The sequence below is a fragment of the Pimephales promelas genome, chromosome 12, assembly GCF_988280905.1.
Source record: "Pimephales promelas chromosome 12, fPimPro1.hap1.1, whole genome shotgun sequence".
Lineage (NCBI taxonomy): Eukaryota > Metazoa > Chordata > Actinopteri > Cypriniformes > Leuciscidae > Pimephales > Pimephales promelas.
This window is the reverse complement of record NC_142780.1, coordinates 8,591,160-8,618,363: the sequence shown is the minus strand read 5'-3', so window position 1 is coordinate 8,618,363 and position 27,204 is coordinate 8,591,160. Positions and strand designations below refer to the sequence as shown.

At 40.3% G+C, this 27,204-nt stretch overlaps 1 protein-coding gene across 3 annotated transcripts in view; it reads left to right on the top strand.

Moving 5' to 3' along the window:
- Positions 1-27,204, top strand: part of cdkal1 (CDKAL1 threonylcarbamoyladenosine tRNA methylthiotransferase) — a 541,736-nt gene that overhangs the window by 31,028 nt on the left and 483,504 nt on the right. For all 3 annotated transcript variants that reach the window (XM_089117457.1, XM_089117458.1, XM_089117459.1), the window contains one exon: positions 122-234. In XM_089117457.1, the coding sequence (XP_088973583.1) occupies positions 122-234 (113 nt within the window). The remainder of the gene's footprint in view (positions 1-121; positions 235-27,204) is intronic.

The window sequence follows — 27,204 nt, the reverse complement described above, 5'->3', positions numbered from 1 at the left end:
TCAGATTTTCCTACATTGATTTCAGGTATCTATTTTTGTATCAGAATATAACATCCAATCAACCCTGGACTGCAAGCATTTATGCTTCTTATAAACCTTTAATCTTCTGCCTTATTTACAGTGTGATTCCTGGCACACAGAAGATCTGGGTGAGGACGTGGGGCTGCTCTCACAACAGCTCTGATGGCGAATACATGGCGGGGCAGTTGGCTGCCAGCGGTTATAAGATAACAGGTACTCTGTGTAAACAGATTAGACTGTGTGCTGTCTTCAATGTCAAATTTTATTTTTATAGCACTTTAAAAACAAGGGAAACACTTTATTTTACATTGTCCTTGTGACATACTCACCAAAGTAATAACAGTAAACTATGCATAACAACTTACCATCAACCAAACCCTACCCTAACCCTATAAAAGTACATATTGTTAATTAATATTACTCAGTACTCTATATCGTACAACCTAGACCCACTGCGCAGTTTACACTGTGAAACATCTCGAGGCTGACAGAGAATGAAATGAATTGTTGAATAAAGTTGTTATTTTTGTTTGTTTGTTTTTTTTTTGCACAGAAAAAGTATTCTCCTCGCTTGATAAACGTAAGATTGAACCACTGTAGTCACTTGGACTATTTTAACGATGTCTTTAACTTTTCTGGGCTGGCAAGTTTCGATCCCTTAAGAATCCTATGGAGCAGTGAGCCAGCTCTCAGATTTAAAGGAGCTTTATGCAAGAAATGTATTTCAATTAATCATACATTTTCCCTGATATGTCATTAGACATTAAGAAATCATGTTCCATTCAAATACTTATAACACTGACAACCGTAAGTCCGGCCAGGATATTGTCATTTAAAAAGTGAAGAAGTTGCAGCCCTCAAATGATGTTGATGTTGTCATTAGGGTTGGGCCAGACATCACGATGTTTAGACGGCATCGGCTAAACATCGTGATGCCCCCCCCCCCCCCCCCCGTTTCCATGGTGACGCGTCGTGCTTGGCACGTGATTCACCACAGCCAAAATAGCGCTGCATGACAGATTTAGCGCTTTTATTTCTAAATATTAACAAACTTGCTTAACATGTCATGAACTATCTTCTATTCCGATTCTCAAATATGTGTAAGTGAGTTTTTGTCATTTAAAACTTGATCTGTAAAGTGAGATGGGTGCCGTGTTTGGGCCGCAGTTCAGAGATTTCTGTCTGTTGGATTTATTACAGCGCGTGAATTCATCAGTTTCTCCCGAACTGGGATAAAAATAGAGTTGACTTTAGAGTTTACACTGTGTCACTCTGATATGAATAAAAACTGTCGTCAAATATATTTGAATGAGGGATGTACAGGATGGTGGCGTGAGTGATGATAATGAAAGACACCTGTGAGGCACGTGCAGGTCTCGCGTCTCTCACAGAGGAGCGAAAGCATAATGAGACGGCAGATCGAGAGAGAAACAGGCTGATTTTATGATGTTTTGTTTCTGTTGTGTGTAACGTTACAGCAGTCGTCAATGAGGGGCTGCTGGCTTATACTTTCGTTTTGTATTTGCTCATTTTACTATTAAAATGTTCACCGGTTCATGCCTCCTTCTTCCCACAACAACAAACACCGTTCACGTTACATTGGCAAACTCATTAGTGAATTACTCCTCGTTTGTATTTATTTCTGCATGACGAATTAGGCCTACTGCATAATACCTGGATGTTCTGTCAGGCGAAACTATCACAACACAAACGTCCGTGTGCTTATAGTTTACACGGTGTCACTCTGATATGAATAAAACTGTCGTCAAATATATTTGAATGGGCTGTTATTGCTGCTTCCATAGACACCATTGTGTATTTTACAAACCATAAATGTATTGTTTTGATGTATTTAAATGTCTGAAACGTAAATAAACATAATGTGGTTAAAAACACTAAACAATTGTGATATAGCCTGTGATATAGGCTAGGCTATAACAAGCGCTGAGCGCGTCAGTGCCAGCCATAGCGCGATAGCACGCAGTTTGAATTTGGCAGCTATCACGTCACTGTACATTCGCTCTTTGTTGAGCTGCTGCAGAGCGTGCCGAAATCACTGATGAGATGGAGGAAAATATCTATTGCAAATAAGCCCCCCCCGGCGATGTCATCGTCCATCGCAATGTTTCACTGTAGACATCGTCCGATGCCAAATTGGTAGACATTGCCCAACCCTAGTTAAAAGCAAGGCAACACTATTACTATTGTGTTTTTTACGTCAGCCAAAAAGTTTGACCCGCTACTCCTCCCGCAGAATGAGGCATTAAATCGTGCGGATTATTCGGGAATGGTGTGCTATGACTTTTCTAAGCGATCGGGGGTACGAAAAATCCCATAGACTTAACATTTCGACAAATTTTGACGATTCATAGCTCCGAGCGAGGATTTCACAGAAGCCTGCGATTTACCACATTTGAAGAGGCTGACAGGCTCTGTTAGAACATACCTCACAATGGGGTAAAAGTTGCACCCCTGGGGGGCAGGAGCTGCCCAAATTTTCCCCATTGACCACAATGTTGTTTATTATTATTCTTCCACACAAAATTTCGGCACGCTACTCCTCCCGCAGTTTTTGTCACAGACCCATGAATGAGTTGTTAAAACGTGCGGCTTGTTCGGGAATGGTGTGCTATGACTTTTCTAAGCAATCGGGGGTACGATGATGGCTGACAGGCTCTGTAAGAAAATACCTCACAATGGGGTAAAAGTTGCACCCCTGGGGGGCAGGAGCTCCCCAAATTTTTCCCATTGAAAATTTTCTAGTATAGCATTATACTATTTCAGGAAAAAGTTTGGCGCACTCCTCCGCCCACAGCTTTTGTCACAGACCCATAAATGAGGCGTCAAATCGTGCGACCTATTGAGGAGAAGTGTCCTATGACTTTTATAAGAGATCGGGGGTACGGTGTTCGCCCCAGGGGCAAACAAATTTCAAAAAAATCCCATAGACTTAACATTGCGACTTAACTTAACATTTGACGACTCATAGCTCCGAACGAGGATTTTGGACAAATGTGTTATTTGCCACATTTGAAGAGGCTTGCAGGCTCTGTAAGAACATACCTCACAATGGGGTAAAAGTTGCACCCCTGGGGGGCAGGAGCTGCCCAAATTTTCCCCATTGACTTACTATGGTGAAGGTCGTCACATCAAATGCATGTGTTTTTCCTACTATGGTAAATTGCATAGGGATTTTGTATTGAACATAGCTCTGGATCACAGTGTCATAGAGACAAGGGGGCGGGCTCATTTTACTCAGACGACCAATCAGTCTCTCAGGATCATTGTGTAGCTATCAAGCCACACCCTAGCAACCATTGAGAACCTTAGCAACAAGTTCCATAGACTTCCATTGAAAGAAATTAAAAGGATATCTTCGGATAGAAGTGTCATAGACACACAAGTGTGGTCTCGTTTGACACGGGGCAGCAAACAGCCAATCATGAATCACCTCAACTCTTCCTAGCCCCTCCCTAACAACCATTTTTTAGCACCTTAGCAACCAAAATCCATAGAGTGATATCTTCCATTCTGAATGTCACAGAGGAATGGGAGTTGGTTTATATCTTTCATAGTGACATTAAGCCTTTGGAGATTCATGATTGGCTGCTGCCAAACCACTCCCTAGCAACCAAACAGTACCCTAGCAACCAATTTGCAAGACCTACATCTCTGCATCAAAACAGCGTATAGAGATGGGGGTTGGTTTATATCATTCATACTGACAAGCAGCCTTTGGAGTTTCATGATTGGCAGCTGTCAAGCCACTCCCTAGCAACCAAACAGACTACCCTAGCAACCATTTTGCAAGACCTATATCTCAGCATCAGAACATTGTAATGCGAGGGGGGTTGGGTTTTTTGACTCATGCTAGCACACAGAACTTTCAAAATGTTAAACATGCTAGCTGTGAATAGCTACATGCTAATATTGAATAGCTAAGTGTTAAATCATGCCATGAACACTATAAAAACTCTATAGTAACCATATGTGAACACTACCAACCACCTAGTAACACCATTGCAACCACCCAGAATACCATAGCAACCACCCAGAACACCATAGCAACCACCTAGCAACACCCTAGCAACCACCCAGAACACCATAGCAACCACCCAGAACACCCTAGCAACCGCCTAGCAATACCCTAGCAACCGCCTAGCACCACCCTAGCAACATCCTAGCAACACCCTAGCAACCACCCAGAACACCCTAGCAACCACCTAGCAACACCCTAGCAACCACCCAGAACACCCTAGCAACCGGGTGGTGAGTTTTGCCACTGCAAGCACCACTTCACATTTTCTTCTGGAAATGTACATTCTAGTTGTCATGTTGTTCTGATACGCCACCCTCCACCGATCTACCAATCACGGAGTCAGTAGTGTTGCAGCATTCGGGTTGCCAGCTCTTCTCTAGTTACCACAGCAAACGTCGGAATCGGATAAAAAAAAAAAGTCTAACGTTGCGAAACCAAGAAAAAAATACATCGCTCTACAGTAATTTGTAAGTGACTGCAGTACAATCTTCTATACGGCTCCTTGAGTATTTACTGACAGAATTTTTATTTTGACGTGAACTAACCCTTTAAAGCCACAATATGTAATTTTTCTGCTTTAAAAATAGCAAAAATAACTATCTATGTTATATATTTAGTATATTAGATGTGTACTTACATTATCCTACTTGCATTACTTACAGTTTCCACCAACTTTAAAATACAGAGAAATTTATAGTTTAATTCGAAGACACGGGACGTTTCTTTATTTCCGTTTCGTCGCCTGTCTATGGCGTCATATAACCTTTGACTCCTCTATTTTCTCTAACTTCCCGCGGAACTCGGCGAAACCCGCCAAACACAAAGGGGAAGACTGGACTACCGCCAATAAAGCAAAGAAAATGACGAAGAAAAAAAAGTTGTACGTATTTTTATGTGTGTAAATCACGTGCCCGCTCACGAGCGCTCACTCTTAACAGACACGCTGTCCCCGATGCTGCTCGCGCGTCACAGAATGCATAAAGCGCTCCCCTCCACAGTAACTGGGTCGTCTCATTGCAATCAGCCAGCTGTTGCGCAGCTGATAGCGAGCCGCGCACATTGAATACTCATATGAGTTAGGCTGCGAATGTAAGTTACGTGCCCGCTCCAGCGCGCTCATGCTTACTAAATAAACGCCTCACATCCGGCGCCGCGCACTCACTACATTCCCTTTAGCCTTAGCACATAGTGGATGCATAACGCAAACCCAGTCAAACGTTTGACTGCAGTATCTTATGTGCCTTATCCGGTGCGCCCTATATACACTATGAAAAATGTTCTAAATAGGTCATTCATTGAAGGGGCGTAATATAAATATATTCGTCTGTATTATAGTTCTGGACCACGATTGTGCTTTTTGCCTGCACGTTCTGCTGCTACAGCCAGCTCAGTAAAGCTCAAACGTACGGGTGAAAAATATGACCCGAGAAGGGTTTGGGACAGGAGAAGCATGACACAGGTAATAATTGGGGTTGCATTTAAAGCTTCTTGACAAGCTAAATTTACAGAGAGATGCCGTATATCCGTATATTTTGTGAAACGATGATGTCATGTCATGAGCTGAGCTGGTTGTCATTGACAGCGACAACTCCCGTGAGCCCACGCTCTTTCCCGACGTCTTTTGAATCAAAGTATGTCTTTTGTTATTATTTTAAATGAGTGACCCCTGGTGGCCAAAAATTGCATACTGTACGTTTAAGAAGAGGGTCTATGACCTCTGGAAGAATTTCTTTCCATAGCTTAGTCGGTAAAACTTTCACAGACCTCAAACAGAAAAACACAAAGCCTTTCTTTAAAGTGAATTTCGTTTTTTTATAATTTTTTTCTTGATTTTAATTAATGTTTCATCAACCAATTGTCTGGATTTAAAGGTTCTCTGAGCGATGTGGGGCCAAAACATTTTTTGTCACATACATCAAACGTCTCCTCACTATCGGCTAGCTGCCTGTCCCCTAAACACACTGTAAAAAAACGCGGTCTCTGTAGACACCACAGGCTCCGAAAACGGCTACAAAAACAATCATGTCTTACCCGGACCACGAAACCTAACAAACAGTGTTCCAGCCAATCACTGCAAGAAGTATTTGAGGGTGGGTCTGGGGGGTTAGTGCGCGTGCACATGAAGGGTGTGTGTGTGTGTGAAGGAGAGCAGCGAAGCATCAGAGGGAAGTTTGAAAAATTACCGACACACGACCAAAGAGACGTCGTTCTGAGGAACAAATTAAAAAGAAGAAGGAGTCGGATAAAGAACGTGCGAAGTTCCGAATTTACATCGGTAGCAAAGCTTTTGAACGATGGCGAGAACTCCGGCGGCAGAAAGGCTTCCAGTCTGACATTCAGGTTGCTCTGTTTTTGCTTGACAGGTGGGTAACGTTAAATTGTTTTTTTTTTCTTCTAAATTGACGCTTATGTTCGCCAAACCCACACAAGGATATAATTAGCTAGAACTATGCACGTTCACAATTATTTCAGGAAGCACGGAAGGGAGGGGGAGGAGATGAGATGAGATGAGATGCGGAGGAGGGAGGGTCTAGCTCCGATTTGTTTGAAAATATTCAAACGTCAACACCCAGGATCGCTTTGAGAACCTTTAATAAATAAGAAGGAAAAGCAGACAATTAGGCTACTGATAATCAAGGCACGGAGGCACCGATGTGCTGGAGCTCGTCTCATAAATATATACCGCAACTCAGCATAAAAGTATAGCCTAGTCTACTCCACAGACCTGAAACATACATCTACAGTATATTGAAATGTCTACTTGTAAATAGAAAGATTCAAAACGAAAGAAAACGTAATGCTTATGTCTCTGCTTATGAAATGAACTGTGCATTTCTCTCTGGCGCATGCACTATGCGAAGATCGCGCAGCATCGTAACTTCATCTTTAAACTTAACTTAAATTTAATTTCATCTTTTCATCTTCATCTTTCATCTTAAACAATTAAAATGTCTCCTTGCTATATTTGTTCTTTGTGACAGCTTTTTATTTTCGGCAGTTAGTTAAGAACAAGCTCACCACTGCATCAAAAACATGATTGCGTGATAAAAACATGAAAAATACTACCTAAACATATAGCCTAACTGTTTAAAAAAACCACAGAATGAATAGCCTAATTTTTAAAATAGCGAAACTTTTTCGCATAATATATAATGCGAAAAAAATATGGAAAAAATATAGCTGCTAGACCTACCTAAAAAAAAAAAGGTTAGACTATCAGTCGACTACAGCAAAATCTAACGAATCAGATTCGACTATGAAAATCCTTAGTCGAAAACAGCCCTAGTTTTAACATAACACAGAGTCGACTTAGCAACCTTGGCTACATGGAGTTTACACGAGACTAGATAATGATCTGAGATATCATGGCTCTTCTGCAGAATTTCAGCGGCATTAACTTTGATTCCTTTTGACAATATTAGATCTGAAGTATGACAATGAGTGGGTCCTGGCACATGTCTAATTCCAATAGATTGTCCAATAGAGTTCAGATTGTCTCTTAGGCCCCGTCCACACTACTGCGTTTTCGTTTAAAAACGGAGACCTTTTGCTACGTTTGCACCTCCCGTCCACACTAAAACGGGAAAAACGAAGACCTAAAACGGAGAAGTTTAGAAACGCTGCAGCTGCGTTTTGCGTTTTGAAACTCCGGAGGGCGTTGTAGTGTGGACGAGACAAAACGGAGGAGTTTACAAACGATGACGCAGAGGCTCACGCTCGGCTCTATGATTGGGTGTCATCAGTCATGACGTGTCTTTCCCTGATTCGCCAACCACTGTTTACACCGGCACGCGCATGCCCAGTGTTGGTGAATGGTCACGTGATCCACGTTTTCAGTCGTTTTAGTGTGGACGGAGATCAATTCTAATACGCAGGTAAAACGCTAGTGTGGACGGAGATCGTATTCGTTTTTAATTATCCGTTTTTAAACGAAAACGCAGTAGTGTGGACGGGGCCTAAATGCCAATCCCAATGCATCTTTTTGTTATCTACATGTATATTCAAATTACCAACAGTTAGGACTTTATCTGCAGCCAGTACTAACTCGGATAAAAAAATCTGCAAATTCTTTGATTAATCTGTATGGTGGCCTGTATATAGTAGCTAGCACAAATGTCAAGCGTGATTTATCATATACACTAGATAGTGTTACATTAAGGACCAACACTACAAATGAATTATATATTGAAACTAGACTTCTCAGTAATTATGAAGATATTACTATAGATTACAGCAACACCATCGCATTTTCCTTTCAGACGTGGCTCGTTTCTAACAGCCACATATTAAAATTACAATAACAGTAATCTTGGGAGGTGGACTCATTTAAAGTAATGTAATTGTCTGGTTTTAGCAGGTTTCTGTTAGACACAACATGTCTAGCTTATAATCTGTAACCATATCATTAACAATAAGTGCTTTTGAAGTACGGGATCGAATATTTAGCAACCCAAATTTTGTCATTTGTTCATCTGTATTATATCTAGTTTTCATTAAAAGGATGACACAGTGACCCGAGTCAACAGACAATATGTGGGTGTTTACCACTTTTAAAAAGATAGACTCAGTACTGTGCTTGGCTCCAAAACTTAAAAGGATCCAGAATATTGATAGGGAGATAGCTTGTTTAACAGACATGTTAGTTTTGAGATGAGACTATAATTATTGAGATCAGAAGAATTGAGGTTTGTTTTTGTTTTTAAGCAAAGGATGTACTACAGCATGTTTAAAACTGGATGAAACAATGCAATGCTACAGTAAGTAGCTGTTAAAAGTAGAACGTACATAAAGCATATTTGAACAACTTAATAGGAATAGCATTGAGAGAACAAGTAGTTGATTTGTTGGAAATAATGTCCAATATTTGGAAATAATGTCTAAGATGTGCACAGTTAGCCATATCAACGAGGAAATCATATCAATATCTTTATTATTATAATTATTGTTATTTATTTGTTGTGATGAGGGGGAAGGAGATGAAATAAGGGAAGGGAAAATATATATATTAGGGGTGTGACTGTACACAAACCTGTTTTGAAGTCACGTTTTGGTACAGCGGGGAAAGATATAGATTTGCTTTTTTTAGAATTAAACAGTGATTTACTGAACATTGTATCTCTGTCTTTAAATTAATTAAATTATTACTAAAAGTTTCTGAAGGATAAAAAAGATCTGTGCTAATGCTGTAAACTATATAGGCCTATAGTAGGGAGTCCTTACTTGCACATTAATATGATATTAACGGCTAGCAATAGAGCCCAAAATATTAAGGCACTTTCACACTGAGTCCAAAATTTTCGTTTGCGTTTTTTCATATTCGTGATTCGTGGCCCTGAATTGTCAAAACACCATTCAAACTGCTTGCTATGGATGCGAATAACGTAGAAATTTGAAATAATCAAGATATCATTAAGAGGATAAGTAATGAATATATAGGCTAATAAACAGTAGTGCAGATATTTAGTGGAAGAGGTATTTTCTTTATTATAGAGTTATTCAATTTCTCTAACAAGTTGTGATGCACTGAATGACTTGCCAAATGCTACGTGACATTGTTTTCAAGCTGTTTTATTAATGCCTTTCTGCTGTTGAAACACTGATTTAGCAATTACACTAGAATATATGTTTCAGTAAGTTCATAAATGTTCATTCATGTATGTTCTGTAACTATTGAAGAGGAAGAGATGATCACTTTCACTCGCACCCTGTGTTGCTGCTTGAACTGAGGCTCCTATACAGTGATCTGTCACTGTTTTTGAAGCTCCAAAAAGTGCATCCATCCAACCACACAAGTAATCCAAGTACAACTCCAGTGGGTTAATAAATGCCTTAAGGCAAGGGATGGGTTTTTGTAAAAAATATCCATATTTAAATATTTTTAAACTATAATCATCAGCTTCTGACGACGACCGTAGGCACATTCCCGAGAGTCAAGTTCCATCTGAAGGGTGACCCCCTGGCCAGACGTAGGACGCATGGCATAGCTTAAGCTTAGGTGATAATTAATTAACCCGGAAGCGCAGAGGATAGAGCAAAACAAAGTCTATTTGAAGTCTAAAATTTGAATTCTAAAATGAGAAGTTTTAAAAATATTGGAGGATTTCGATATGAGAAGAGGAGCTATGTCATACGTCAGACATTGACATTTCTTTGACATTCAATCACTTGCGCTTGCGTTTTGAATCAGCATTGCCAACGTTTCAATATTTTAGTGAATGTAAGTTAGCTATGCTCATATTCTGATTTAAAATTTTAATTATGGATTTAACTCCTGAAATGGGTCATACCATTGATGATACCAGAGGACTGAGCAGTTGGCTCAGACAAGGATCAGGTCGCTGTTTAAATCTCTGTGCAGTGTGTCATGCAACACACTATGCTGATTGTTAACACGGCTGGTTCATGTGGTAATTACAGTAGCCTATGTCGGGTAGGATATCCAAATGTTCGCCTATCATTCACCGACCTCAAATATGGCTTATTATTTGAAACGTATATGAAAGTAGCCTAACTTTAGCCACTTTACATGTGTGCTTAAATGTGCACTTGCATTTTTTTCCTGATAACAGCTAAAAGAACTGTAATTCTTGCGTCTGCACATGCAAGGTCATTGTGTGAGTCTCACGCTGAATGCGTGAGTTGGCAGCCCTGTTACTTTTTTCTGGTGCGCTGCTCCAAATTATGCGTGTCCTTGAGCGCTATTTTATATTTTAAAGTTCCCTCTATATATTTAAGTAATTAAATTAATATCATAAATGTGCAACTAGTCAACTATTCGCTTAAATGAGCGACTCTTTTGTCTGGGACTCGGGGGCACACATAAAATGTGTCTGAGTGAGCCTCAATTCTGATGAGGAAACTAATAAATATACAAGCCAATTGTGATTCTATTGACAATGTGTGCGTAGAAGGTTGACATAGTCGTGATAAAAGTGTGCTTGGTAGTTGGTACAGTGGTGCATGCTAAAGCTTTGGAAGGTGGTTGTAATGGTTGTCTTATGTAAAAAGCATTAAGCAGGGTTTAATGAGCAGGCCTCTTGTTTTGGTGATGCTCAGCATGGCCATTTAGCGATCTGAAATGAGTCCCCTTGCTGCAGAGATCTTGGGCTTGTATTCTGAAGCCAAGACAAACTTTCTTGCATTGGCAATTTATGTCAGTTACTGACATGTCTGGATATAGCGATCAATGGGGAATCAATTGTTCTATCATTGCCTTGTACAGGTTCTGCCATACATGTGGTTTTATAAATTGGAAAACTTCTGTGTGTACTCAGTTTCCCTTTTCTAATACCTTTGTTGTAGGGGTAAATGTTTAAAGCTTTAAACCTGAGGAAATTTAAAGTGTAATTATGTTAACCACCTGGAATATATAAATATTACTATATTCGCAACTCAGGAAATTTAGTTTGAACTACATTTAAGAGACATGCTTGGTATTGTTTTGTCTGTTTAGTTGTCATGTGAAATTCTTTGACAATTTGTAAAAAAACAAAAAACAAAACAAAAAAAAAACTACTTTTCCTTTTTTTGCCTTTACATTTGCTCTGAAACTTTCATTCCAAATAATTTTATTCATAGAACTGTTGTTGTCCAATACATTAATGTTTAAAGCTATAACTAAAATTTCTGCAAATAATTATCCAATCTATTCATTGATAAACCAATATATCAATACATAAGCAGTAAAGTGTACCAAAAATATTTTATTATTTTATTACACACACACACACACTCTGACTTTGTGCTTGCATGTTGAAGAATATATAGCTAAACGTTCCTCTGAAGTGTCTGGATCCTAATCATAACCCTGACCCATCTGTAGGTGGCACTCTTGACAAATGAAATGTGCGGCAGTGACTCAATCACCAAATCTCCTTGTCTTTGATCGTCAGACATTGTCTTCATATCAAGTTGATGGGTGGGATACCGCAATAATTTACATTTACATAATTTACCGCAATGATTTAATTTACAGTATTACAATATAAATATATTTCTAACCACAAATACGTTATTTACGTGCTTTTGGAGAAAAACATTAAGAATGTGTTGCGTATAAATACTTAAATATATTGTTACAGAGATACCTTTCTGTAATGTGTTTTAGATTAGAACACCATCTATGTGCTTGATTTCATGTTTTTAATGAACAGTATATTAATGTATTTGTCCCACTGTTCATTCATAAAATAAACCATGCTCACAGTGCTATGACTGGCTGAATTCAGTCTACACAATGTTACGTCTGACCAATGAAAGCACACAACTGCTGTGATTCTAGCCTCCTCCTCTCACTGGCTATGCTGCTTGTTTTTGCAGCTACCACTGTTTCTCAGAGTCCTCTGTGCCAGAATAAGTGTTCAGTACTATGACAAGCCTTCTTCCCACACTCGGAGAGAGATGTAAATTGAGAACATCAAAAGAGGATCGAGGGGAATTTTGAAGAAAAAGCCTGCTGAGCGTAGGTGTTGGCACATGCACCGGCTCACAGTCAGGTGTGAGCTGCACTTCACTGGTCTTTGTAAACCATTCTGCAGATGAGGTTGACTTAAAGGTCCCCTGACATGAAATTTTCATTTTCTTAGGTTTGTTAACATTATATGAGTTCCCCTAGACTGTATTTGGTCCCCTCGTGTCTAGAATTTTCAATCGGTGTAAACCGAGCTTTGGCTATTTTTCTCTTCTCTGCATCTATCTGCATCTCAGACGCGCTGATCTAGAATCTCCCCCTATAAACGTCATATAGTGGAAAGGTTACTCCCCTCTCTCTGCTTTGCCCGCCCAGAGACGTACGAACACACGCAGGTGCGTTTTTTTTTTTTTTTTTTTTTTTTTTTCCCCTAGCTTTGCGATTTGAGTTTTTCCTCGAGAAATATCATGGCTTGCAAATGAGCGAAGCATGGCAGTTGCTTAGTGTTCGGATGTACAAATGAACACAAAATTATTTTTTTAGTTCCTTCAGCCGCGCCTCAATGGGTTAATTTTATGTTCTCTGGAAATGCGCCGACTCAACTCTCAAAGTTTTGTATGGCTAGGAGACAGGTAAGTTAATCTTTCTCTCAAAATCGTTCGATACTGTTTATGCATCAGTAAGTCAAGCCAGACTATTGTCAACTTCACATCGTTTCTTTGAGTAGGATGAAAATAATCTTATTTAAAGAAAGTGTTTAGCAGGATTTATTGATATTCGGTAAGCACGGGCTGCTTTGTTTAACGTTACGTTATCTGCAGCCGGCAGCGTCATTTTTCCTTTTTGAATGACGAATATAGACTAATATATCTGCAGAAATAGACAGTTGGCTCATTAAATGCAGACGCAGAACGCACATTTAGCTGACAGTCGGCTGTAGTTCTCTCGGTGAGTTCAAGTGCAGCTTTTTACCTCGACGAGAGCGGACGAGTTTCGGGCTTTAGAGAGAACATAAACTGCGTTACACTACACAACGAAGCTCTTGCTGTACATCATCGTGTCTGCATTGGTGAAAGCAGAGAGTGCAGAAACTGCATGATTATTCAATAAGATCTTCATTCTCGCGATCGACAGACTGTCATCTGTTGCTCAATACTCAACACAGCAATATTTTATGTGATGAGAATCTAAATACTTCAAAAACTTCTCACCATTCAGTAATCTCAATATCTGTAATAGTAGAAACGTATAATAGCTGTAGTAAAATGTATTCAAGAGAGTTTCACATGTAATATGTAGCTATTTCATATGCAAGCATGTCAGCCAATCACAGCAGTGGGCGGTTACATTGAATCCCACAGCAGGCACGCCCCTTCTAACAGACCGTTCTAAGCAGAGGCTAAAATCAGGCTAGGAAAAATGCCTTTTATTTCTAAATTATGACTTTTTTTGATCTAAAAAACATACTAACATTATAAGGGCAACCCAGGAAACATTATAGAATAATAAAAAAAAAAACCCATGTCAGGGGATCTTTAAATAAGGGAAGACATGAGTTTTGCCGTAGGCTGATGGCTCAAATGTGTGGCTTTAGGTGCAGTTTGTAAGATGCTCTGATCGATGTGTCTGTCATGTTTAGTATTTGGGTGTAGTGATTATTTTCTGCAAACTGGTTCTTTTGGAAAGTTTGTTTAAGTGAACCGGTTAAAAAAAAAAAAATCATCATTTTGTTAACATGGCATTTATAGCGTTTTCATATGTACATATCATGCAATGCTGTCATGTATATGCAATGCTGTGGCGTATACACAATGCTATAATTAATTTAATAATTTGGTGAACTGGTTCACATTTTAGATTAGGGTCCAATTCTCACTATTAACAAACTTTTAGCTATGACTTTTGCCTCAAACTCCCAATTATTGATTATTAATAGTTAGTAGGATAGTTGTTAAGTTTAGGTATTGGGTTGGATTAAATGGTCATGAAACTCCCCTCTTTCAGCTCAAGTCTAGCTCACAATCTCTTTGAAAAAACTTAAATGGGTGTGGATAGCTGTGAGAAGAAGGGAGTGAGTGAGTGTGGTCTGGCCATCCCTGTCAATGTCCCATGCATACCGACTGTCACTAAAAAGCAGTGGTAAAACGTGAGGAAATGTTAGAATTTAGCATTTCCAATTTAGCAGAATATAGCTGGCAAAGTTAAAGTCTTATCAAATACACTGACACTTTATTGTCCTTTCAAAAATAACTGAATGCCCTGCTACATGTGTTAGCCTACAGTAATCGTAATTCTTCGTAATTCTTTTTTTTATATTCTTTATTTTCGTTATTTTTCCACAAGCAAAAAAACAACAAAAAAGGGAGCAAAACGTCAACAAAACACAATCAAAACAGACAAAATATAAATAAATAAATTACTTAATATAGAGAAACACCGACATTATAAGCGTAGTATACAGATTGTCACAAAAAGGTTATTCTTTGTTACAATAAAGTATTGAATGACTTGAACCCAAGGGATACATTCTTATACATTTAAAGAATAGCAAATGTACAATACCTATATGAGTAAAAAAAATAAAATAAATAATAATGATAATAATAAAAATAAATAATAATAAATAAATAAATTACCACTACTGCAACACATTTAACCCAATTCCTGTAGAGTGTCTGCCCAAGGTCACTAAATCACAACTGTCTTTATTTTATTCAATTAACCTAAATCTCATTGTATATGGGTAATATAATCAATCCAATCTCTCCATAGAACTGAAAACAACTGGGACTTTAGAGCATAGGTTAGCTTCTCCATTGTAAAGATATCATGCACTATATTCTTCCAGTCTTCGAGAGTAGGCAAAGTTGGTTGCAGCCACTTTCTTGTAATTGCTTTCTTGCTTGCTATAGTTTCGGATTCTGAACAGGTATTTGTTTGGAAAAGCGCTACTAATCAAACCCAAATACATCACCTCAAATCTGAAAGGAATTTGAATCTTAAAAATTATTTCTAAACAAGTATGTATCTCGTACCAATATTGATTAATGGAAGGACAACTCCAGAAAATATGAAAGTGATTTGCCTTGTCAAACCCACAACTTCTCCAGCAATTGGGTGATTGTTGCTTAATCTGGGCAGGTGTGGAAAAAAAAACCTAGAAACACCTTTCCACGCAAACTCTCTCCAGAACAAAGAATGTGTAGTTTTCCATTGTGACTCGCATATACTTTCCCACTCCTCTACCGTAAGACTCAGATTACCTTCTCGCTCCCATCTACTCTTTATGTATAATGTGTCTACCTGCCTAGCTTGTTGTAGCCCACCGTACAGCTTTGAGATTGTTTTTACAGACATCTGATTGATAGGCTAAAAAAAAAAAAAAACCTTTAATAACCCATTTTCTGCTTTCCTTAACACATCTCCTTTAGCATGTTCTAAATAGTGGCGCAGTTGTAGATATCTATAAAAGTCTTGGTTCTCCAGCCCATGATTTCCTTTAAGCATATGAAAGCTCTGGAGATTCCTCTTGTTCATAAATGTACAATAGGCAGTTAAGCCTTTAGTTGTCCACCTTTTGAACCTGTTATCTGTTTTATTAGGAACAAACTCCGTATCATAGGCACACCAGCGCAGCAATACCATTGAATCTTTCACATCACGTAATTTCCCTATCTTTTTCCAAATGTTTAAGGAAACATTTAAACAAGGATTATAAATGTTTAATAAATTATTTATCAGTCTAATATCACCCAAAGCTGCCTGAACTGGAACATCCTGAGATATGACACTTTCTATTTCCTTCCATCTTGATTGGTATGCTGGATTACATAAATACACCAAGGGTTTGATCTGGGCAGCATAATAATACTCACTCAAACAAGGTAGTGCCATTCCCCCCTTTCCCTTCAATAGCTGTAGTGTTTTAAATCGAATTATGGGTTTCTTCCCTTTCCAGATAAATCTTGAACACAATTTATCCCATTCTATGAACTGTTGTATTGGTATATTCACTGGCAGAGACTGAAATAAATATAAAAGTCTCGGTAGAATCTTCATCTTGACTGATTCGACCCTAGAGCTCATGCTTAAAAAGGGGATAAGATTCCATCTAGATATTTCGGTTTTAATTTTTGAAATTAGAGGTGCAAAATTAGCTTGAAATAATCGTGATGTATCTTTTGATAAAATTACTCCCAAATATCTCATTGAAACTGAATCCCAGTTGAGACAAAAACACTCTTGGTAATGAAACCAGGTGGCTTATAATTAAATGAGAGAACCTGGGTTTTCTGTTTGTTCACCTTATAGCCTGAAAATGAACCATATGTCTCGAGAAGTGACATCAATTCTGGAAAAGACTGGGTTGGCTGTTTTAAGTAAACTAAAATGTCATCTGCAAAGGCAGCTACCTTGTGCACTCCTGTCCCCATTTCTATACCTATAATTTTGTCATTTTGCCTTATCCACTGGTTAAGGGGTTCTATGAATAGGACAAATAAAATAGGGCTAATTGGACAGCCCTGACGTGTTCCTCGTTGTAGAGTAATCTGATTAGAAAGATCACCATTCACCTTGATTCTCGCTAGTGGTTTATCATAATATAGTGCTTGAATCACATTAATAAAAGATTGGTGAAACCCAAAATCGTTTCATAACCATAAAGAGGTGCTTCCACCTAACAGAGTCAAATGCCTTTTCCGCATCTAATCCGACTAATAAAGCTTCAACATTGTGTTTAGTTGTATAGCTCATAATATGTAGAGAACGCCTAATATTATCTTGAGTTTGTCTCAGCCTGACAAACCCAGTCTGGTCTGGATGAATAAGTTCTGGAATAATTACATCTAATCTTCTAGCCAGAATGGATGTAAATAGTTTGTAATCTACATTTAAGACACTGATAGGCCTGTAATTTCCACACTCAGTTTTATCTTTACCTTCCTTCGGTATAACTGAAATAATGGCTTCCCTCCATGAGGGAGGGACCACCCCACCTTTTAATATCCAATTGAAGGTGGCAAGTAACAGGGGACAATGGCTCTCTAAGGGATTTATACCATTCTGAGATGAATCCATCAGTGCCTGGAGACTTGTTTACTTTCAACCTCCTAACAGCTATGTTCAACTCCTCTTCCGTTATTTCAGATAATAGTCTCTTGTTATTTTCTGGAGAGATTGTAGGCAGCTTCAAAGAATCAAGTATTTTTGTCCCCTGAGAATCTTCATCTATTTTCCTCTGGGAGTATAAATTCTTGTAAAAAAATTCAAAATTTTTACGAATTTCATCCAAGCCATTTTCTATTCTTTTGGTAGTAGGATTACGGATCCTGTGGATCGAATTTTCCGCCTGTTGTTTGCGTAATCTATATGCCAAGAGTTTAAAAGATTTGCCTCCCACTTCATAGTATTTTTTAGTAAATATAAACTTTCCCTGTACTTCTTGCATGTACAAATCATTAATTTCTTCCTGAGTCTTTTTAATCTCTTTTTTCACCTTGGAGTCCAACTTCCTCATGTGTTGTCTTTGTAACTGAGATGTTCCTGTAATTTATTCAGTTTCTCCTGCCTGGTCTTTTTGAGTAGCGAAGTGATGGCAATAATTTTCCCCCTCATCACTGCTTTACATGCATCCCAGAGGATAGGTGACGAAACCTCCCCATTGTCATTATTTTCCAAGTATGTGTTAATTTCTGCCTTCATCTGCTCTTTAAGTCCATTTAAAATACCAGCGTTTAATCGCCAGAGCGTAGTCCTTGCTTTGTTATTCAATTCGAAAGTCAAGTAGACAGGACTCTGGTCAGAGATCTATTGTTCCTATCTCGCAGCTCTTTATCCTGTTTCTGTCTTTACTAAAGATAAAGAAATAGTCAATTCTAGAATAAACTAAATGTGGAGAAGAAAAATGGGAATATACCCGCCTAGAGGGATTATGATATCTCCACACATCTGTTACTCCCAGCTCTTTCATGATCACATTCATTTTCTTACTTATAGGTTTAGGTTGACTTGAAAAACTCCCAGAAGAATCTAATCTAGGATTTAACCTAACATTGAAATCCCCTCCACAAATTGTAATCCCCTGTGTTTTAGTAGCCATTAAATCAAATATATTTTTATAAAAAGACCAATCGGATCCTGGAGGAGCATACACATTGAGGAAAGTAACTAGGGAGCCCTCTAAATTCCCTGTAATCATGACATATCTACCCTCTTTGTCCGTGATAGTAGATATAAGTTCAAAATTTACTTGTTTTGATACTAGTATTGCCACTCTTCTCTTATGGCCAGATTTATAAGAGGATGAAAAAACATGTTTAAAGCCAGACCTAATCAGCTTGCTGTGTTCTACCTGTGTAAGATGTGTCTCTTGTAAAAGAGCAATTTGAACATTCTCTTTCTTGAGTTTTGAGAAGATTTTGCTTCTTTTAATTGGATGGAGTACCCCGTTCACATTGAAAGAGATCACCTTAATATTATTTAACATCTTTTCCATTTAACATACACCTTATCTTGCAACCATTCTTATGATTCAGCAAATGAGCAGACACCCCCTTTACTGCAGTGCACAGCAGTTGAACACTCAAAACAAAATGAGAACAATTAAAGCTGCAAGCAGCGATGGGCGGGCCCTCGCACCTGTAGCACGTCGGGGTCTGAGGCGGCCGCGTTTCATTTTCTGCAGCTCAGCCAGTGCGGCTGTGCATTTGCCACACTGCTTCGTTAAAGGCCACTTCCTGTTGCCAGCAGGTGGCGCTATGACTGTGGGTGAATGTCGGCATGTAGATTTGATCAGGGCGGGACTCTTGTCAAATGTGTTAAATTTCGTGCAGATCTGGGCATTTACAGCCAAGTTACTACAACTTCCTGTTTCATGGCGAATCATCGACGCCACGGACACGCCCATCGACGAAAACACGCAGATAGCACAAGTTTTCATCGTCAATGCCTTTAGAAGGCACAGCAGAAATTTGAAGGCGATCCGACTAAAGCCCTAGGAGGAGTTAGTTAAAGTACGTAATGAGTAAATCATCCAAAAATGGCGGTAAAATTAGAAATGGCTGACTTCCTGTTGAGTTTAGGGCATCACTCCAAGGGACTTTTCTGTGCGTCTGGACATGGTAGATGTACCACAGAAATTTCGTACATGTCGGTCAAACATGCGACGGGGGCTGCTTCGTTAAATGTCACTTCCTCTTGCCACTAGGTGGCGCTATGAATGTGGGTGAATGTCGGCATGTAGATTTGTTCAGGACGGGACTCTTGTCAAATGTGTAAAATTTCGTGTAGATCTGGGCATTTACAGCCAAGTTACTACAACTTCCTGTTTCATGGCGAATCATCGACGCCACGGACACGCCCATCGACGAAAACGCGCAGATAGCACAACTTTACATCGTCAATGCCTTTAGAAGGTACAGCAGAAATTTGAAGTTGATCCGACTAAATCCCTAGGAGGAGTTCGTTAAAGTACGGAGTGTGTAAATCGTCCCAAATCGGTCGCCGAATTCAAAATGGCGGACTTCCTGTCGAGTTTAGGGTATGGGTTCTTGAGGCTTTTTTGTGCGTCTGGTCATGGTAGATGTACCACAGAAATTTCGTACATGTCGGTCAAACAAGCGGCGGGGGCTGCTTCGTTAAAGGTCACTTCCTGTTGCCAGCAGGTGGCGCTATGACTGTGGGTGAATGTCGGCATGTAGATTTGTTCAGGGCGTGACTCTTGTCAAATGTGTAAAATTTCGTGCAGATCTGGGCATTTACAGCCAAGTTAGTACAACTTCCTGTTTCATGGCGAATCTTCGACGCCACGGACACGCCCATCGACGAAAACGCGCAGATAGCACAACTTTACATCGTCAATGCCTTTAGAAGGCACAGCAGAAATTTTAAGTCGATCCGACTAAATCCCTAGGAGGAGTTCGTTAAAGTACGGAGTCTGTAAATCGTCCAAAAATGGCCGCCAAATTCAAAATGGCGGACCTCCTGTCGAGTTTAGGGTATGGGTTCTTGAGGCTTTTTTGTGCGTCTTGATATGATACACGTCCCCACCAAATTTCGTGCATGTAGGTTGAACGTGGACGAGGGGCTAATTTTTTCCAATTTTCTAGGTGGCGCTAGCGTGCCATTTTGCCCCGCCCATCTGCAAAACCCACAAAATACGAAATTTTTCACCAGTCCTGACATGCGTGCCAAATTTGGTGAGTTTTTGAGCATGTTGCGGCCCCGAAAATGGCACTTACTTTGCAGAAAAAAGAAAAAAAAAAAAAAAATTAAAGCTGCAAGCAGCGATGGGCGGGCCCTCGCACCTGTAGCGCGTCGGGGTGTGAGGCGGCCGCGTTGCATATTTTGCAGCTCAGCCGGTGCGGCTGTAAATTTGCTACGCTGCTTCATTAAAGGTCACTTCCTGTTGCCAGCAGGTGGCGCTATGACTGGGTGAATGTCGGCATGTAGATTTGTTCAGGGCGGGACTCTTGTCAAATGTGTACAATTTGGTGCAGATCTGGGCATTTACAGCCAAGTTACTACAACTTCCTGTTTCATGGCGAATCATCGATGCCACGGACACGCCCATTGAGGAAAACACGCAGATAGCACAACTTTTCATCGTCAATGCCTTTAGAAGGCACAGCAGAAATTTGAAGTCGATCCGACTAACTCCCTAGGAGGAGTTAGTTAAAGTACGTAATGAGTAAATCATCCAAAAATGGCGGTGAAATTAGAAATGGCCGACTTCCTGTTGAGTTTAGGGCATCGCTCCAAGAGACTTTTCTGTGCGGCTGGACATGGTAGATGTACCACTGAAATTTCATACAGGTCGGTCAAACATGCGACGGGGGCTGCTTCGTTAAAGGCCACTTCCTGTTGCCAGCAGGTGGCGCTATGACTGTGGGTGAATTTCTGAATGTAGATTTTTTCAGGGCGGGACTCTTGTCAAATGTATAAAATTTTGTGCAGATCTAGGCATTTACAGCCAAGTTACTACAACTTCCTGTTTCATGGCGAATCATCGACGCCACACACACACCCATTGACGAAAACGCGCAGATAGCACAACTTTACATCGTCAATGCCTTTGGAAGGCACAGCAGAAATGTGAAGTCAATCCGACGAAAGCCCTAGGAGGAGTTCGTTAAAGTACGTAATGAGTAAATCATCCAAAAATGGCGGTAAAATTCGAAATGGCCGACTTCCTGTTGAGTTTAGGGCATCGCTCCAAGAGACTTTTCAGTGCGTCTGGACATGGTAGATGTGCCACAGAAATTTCGTACATGTCGGTCAAACATGCGACAGGGGGCTGCTTCGTTAAAGGTCACTTCCTGTTGCCAGCAGGTGGCGCTATTACTGTGGGTGAATGACAGCATGTAGATTTGTTCAGGGCGGGACTCTTGTCAAATGTGTAAAATTTCGTGTAGATCTGGGCATTTACAGCCAAGTTACTACAACTTCCTGTTTCATGGCGAATCATCGACGCCACGGACACGCCCATCGACGAAAACACGCAGATAGCACAACTTTACATCGTCAATGCCTTTAGAAGGTACAGCAGAAATGTGAATTTGATCCGACTAATTCCCTAGGAGGAGTTCGTTAAAGTACGGAGTGTGTAAATCGTCCCAAATCGGTCGCCAAATTCAAAATGGCGGACTTCCTGTCGAGTTTAGGGTATGGGTTCTTGAGGCTTTTTTGTACGTCTGGTCATGCTAGATGTACCACAGAAATTTCGTACATGTCGGTCAAACATATGGCGGGGGCTGCTACGTTAAAGGTCACTTCCTGTTGCCAGCAGGTGGCGCTATGACTTAGGGTGAATGTCGGCATGTAGATTTGTTCAGGGCGGGACTCTTGTCAAATGTGTAAAATTTCGTGCAGGTCTGGGCATTTACAGCCAAGTTATTACAACTTCCTGTTTCATGGCGAATCTTCGACGCCACGGACACGCCCATCGACGAAAACGCGCAGATAGCACAACTTTACATCGTCAATGCCTTTAGAAGGCACAGCAGAAATTTTAAGTCCATCCGACTAAATCCCTAGGAGGAGTTCGTTAAAGTACGGAGTCTATAAATCGTCCAAAAATGGCCGCCAAATTCAAAATGGCGGACATCCTGTCGAGTTTAGGGTATGGGTTCTTGAGGCTTTTTTGTGCGTCTTGATATGATACACGTCCCCACCAAATTTCGTGCATGTAGGTTGAACGTGGACGAGGGGCTAATTTTTTTCAATTTTCTAGGTGGCGCTATCGTGCCATTTTGCCCCGCCCATCCGCGAAACCCACAAAATACGAAATTTTTCACCAGTCCTGACATGCGTGCCAAATTTGGTGAGTTTTTGAGCATGTTGCGGCCCCGAAAATGGCACTTACTTTGCAGAAAAAAGAAAAAAAAAAATAATCCTAACAGTTTCAATAGGGACCTCGCACTGTTAGTGCTCGGGCCCTAATAACCCTAACAGTTTCAATAGGGTCCTCGCACTGTTAGTGCTCGGGCCCTAATGAAGAACCAATAACAAAACAAAAACTTCAAAGACTTCCAATAAAGAGGTCTCTTTTCTGACCTCGGATGAGCCGAAACAGAACGGCCCTGAGGGAAAACCTTCACAGTCCAATAGGGAAGAGCCCGCTTTACTGATCACATTGGCAATACAGCTTGCGCTCGTGTCAGATCAACAGCTGTCCTCCGACATTCATTAAGTTTTCTTGTAGACTATAAACGGCACAAACTATTTCGGAGGAAAAAAAAAAAAACAAAAAAAAAACAACAACAATAAAAACAACTTAATAGAATCAATGATCGGAGTACCGTTTAAAAGACTGAAGCTTTTCCTTGTAGGTTGGTTTGTCTCTGGTGCGGCCTCGTTCCGCTCTTTTACCAGCCGTGCGCCAGGTGAGACGTTGAATTCGCTCCATCAGTGTCCCAGGAGGCTGAATGACAGTGATGGGAAATCCCCTGTCAGCTAAATCTTTCGTCGCTTCTTCCGCAGTGTTGTATACCTGGATCGCATCTGGGAAAAAAACCCGTAGCTTAGCCGGGAAGGGGGTTTGGAACTTGATCATCTTCTCCTTGAGTAGCTTCTTTGCTTCATTATATTCCTTGCGCTTTCTAAGTACTTCTGGGGCATAATCATGATCAATGTTCACTTTCCTGTCCTGTCAGACAAAGCCCTTCTTCCTCCACGCGGTTCGCAAAATTTCCTCCTTCATTTAATAACTGAGGAAGTTCACCACGATTGATCTCGGTGGTGCCTTTTCTGGCGGCCGTGGAGCTAGCGCGCGATGTGCTCTCTCAATCTGAAGGGATAGCGAAGTTTCCAACTCCATTTTCTCCCTCAGCATATCCCCGATGAAAGCAATCATCGATGGCGAATTGCCCTCTGCCCCTTCCACGACCCCGTAAATCCTGATGTTGTTCCGTCGCGAACGGCCTTCTTGATCTGTAATCCTCTCTTCTAACTGCGTCTGAAATTTCAAAACCTCCGCCATTACGCTTTCGGTGTTTTGCGATCTCTCCTCCAAACCGACGATTCGTTCCTCAGCTTCCTCTAATCGGTCGTTGGTTTTTTGGATGTCCTCTTTAATGTCTTTTAGCTGATCAGAATTGTCTCTCCTAAAATCACGCAACTCGTGGAGAATCATAGCCAGGCTGACGGTCTCCTCGGGTTCGCTGGTGCCTCCTTGCTCCAGTACGGTATCCTCCGGACAAACATTTAATGGCGACTTGGCATTTTGCCCCCGTGCATCTCGCTCTAATTTTCCAGATTGCTGTTGTTTCTTTTGTTTTCGCCTAGTGTGTACTTGAGCCCCCTCTTCCATGACTACAATAATGGCAATTCGAGTTTTTTTCTCGAGTTTCGGGGCTAAATTCTATTTCTTAGTCGGAGAGCTAACTTTTCAAGCTGCCATCAGTTAGATGACGTCACCGGAAGCCTCAATTCTTCGTAATTCTAAAACATATTAATGTAGGCTACATGTATAATTATAATGACATTATAAAATATATAGTGGTTTATATAGACACTATAAATGCATTTGAATTAATTTTCCACTTAAAAAAATCGTTCCGTTCATAGCTTCAAACTAGGGGTGGCACGGTTCACGAAACAGACAGTTCGGTTTGTATCACGGTTTTAGGGTCACGGTTTTGTACGGTTCTTGTTATTTTTTTCTTTTAATCTTTAACACTCCAGAAATGTACTTCAGCATGTGATGTATAGCTTAATTATCCACACTTTAGGATACAGTATATAAAAAAAATGATATTCATTCAATCATGCACAAACTGAATTTGACTCTTTGACTTTAAGCACATTTTGGGACTATCTCAGAGGAAAGCTAGGTGAGATTTTGACACAGCAAGAGAGAAGACATTGACATGCTTTTCGTTTATTTGGCAAAAAAAGGAGAATGTGTATCACTATCTCTACAAGAACCTGCATTTTTATAACACAAATCTTATTTATACAAAGAAATTAACTTGTGTTTATCAACTGCCAACTTTTGTAGCTCTTACAAAAATTCTATCTTTTAAAAGAAAAAAAGAGGAACTCTAAAAACACTGTCTTTTATGAATAAGTCAATATACATGAAACCTCATTGCCTATAATTAGCTATAGCAATAGCAAAGGCCATAAACAAAGTTAAACATAAGTTCAACCTCAACACAAAAGACAGTATCAACAATGCTTCTATTCCCAGAGAGTGAGGGTACTTTTTTTCACTTGAAATTAAAGCGCAGGATTTGGAGACATTTGACTGAAGCTCTTATCTAAACATAAAGTAGCGTTATATTAAAATATCATAACATGAAATCCAAAATGTTCCCACACACTGGACTTATACCATAGACTTATATGACGATGGCGCATCCTCCAACTCCCTCATCTCTCCCACTTGCCATTTCTCCGCGTGCCGTGACCTGCAGCGCAGGTTGACTTGAACCGGCGCTGCGAGCGATCGGTAATGACATCAAATACCGCGAAAGTGATACAGAAGCATACAGAGCCGTCGCTCTCGCACTAGTTTGATGTTATTCACCGGTCGCTCGGTGCAGCGCCGGTCCAAGTCTAACAAGCTTATGTCGCGTGAAAAGAAAACACACGTCACATACGGGCACGAGGGTACATTGCGCATGCGTTGAACCGTGAGACGCGCACACTTTCCGAACCGAGACAAGCGAACCGAACGGTTCGGGTGTTTTTTCATGTACCGTGCCACCCCTACTACACACACACACACACACACACACCTCTGAAGGGATAGAAAAGTCCTTGGGATACCGCATCACTTGTAAGACGCAACTTGGATTGGTTGTCAACAAGGCGAAGTCCACCATTCTCCACTTGTCACAGGTCTCTCGAGAAAATGTTTGCGGCTCACACTATAGTTTAGATCATAGACTGTTTGTGTGTCCATGGTTGATGGCAAACCTACTGTCCAGAGCCAGAGTCTTGCCCTGGCAGCATCGCAGGGAAACATATTCAACCCACTTGGACTTGCACCATGAAAACAAACTCTTGCGTCCGCGTCCCATGATCTACTATGTTGACATGTCTGTCGATGGAAAGATCCATGTAGTGTCATGAATAATTAAGAGGCAGTGTCTTCTTGTAGGATAAGAACTCGGTATCATTAATAATTATGAGACACCGATGAGTCATCAAAGCACTCACAGTGCAAGGCCACGTCACAGCGGGTGACGGAAGACGAAAAAAGTTGAAAAAACTAAAATTTAACCAATTTAACCCTACTATTCTGTCTCCCAATTTGCATACTGTTAATCCTAAATAGAATGTGATCTCAGAATAGGTGTCCCAAAGAATAGTATGTTGACTATGCGCTGTATGGTCTACTATTTCTGATATATTTTCAATGTATGTATCTTTGCACTCTCTAATGACTGATTGTTGCTCACAACTCATTGTTCTTTGGAGAAGGATTCAGTTCAGAACTATAAACTCCAATAACAATGACTACAAATGTTACAGATACATGGTGATTTGTGAGATGGATGGTTAAGTAGAGATGCCCTGTAATGGATTTGAGTTCTTAATTTATAACATGGTAAAAATTACTTGAATATCATGTTATATTTCATCTGGAACAACCAGCCCGTTCTCATCCTTTAACGTCATATAGAACGCTATATGCAAAAACGGCACTATACTATGCACATGGCACCCTTTATCGTTAATATAACACGTGAACCCAAGACATTATAAATCCTTTAGCGTGAATATGACACGCACACCCTACCCCACACCTAAACTTAGCCCTCACAGCGCTTGTTATATTAACGATAACGGGTGCCATATGCGTAGTATAGCGCCGTTTTCGATATGACGTTAAAGGATGAGAATGCGTTGGAACAACAGTGCTCATCTCCACTACAAATAGGAAATAGGAAAAGAGGCTACGATTTGTAAGAGCTCACCAAAATTGTACCATTGAAGACTGGAAAAATGTTGCCTGGTCTGATGAGTCTCGATTTCTCTTGAGACATTCCGATGGTAGAGTCAGAATTTGGCGTAAACAGAATGAGAACATGGATCCATCATGCCTTGTTACCACTGTGCAGGCTGTTGCTGGTGGTGTAATGGTGTGGGGGATATTTTCTTGCCACACTTTAGGCCCCTTAGTGCCAATTGGGCATCATTTAAATGCAATGGCCTACCTGAGCATTGTTTCTGACCATGTCCATCCCTTTATGGCCACCATGTACCCATCCTCTGATGGCTACTC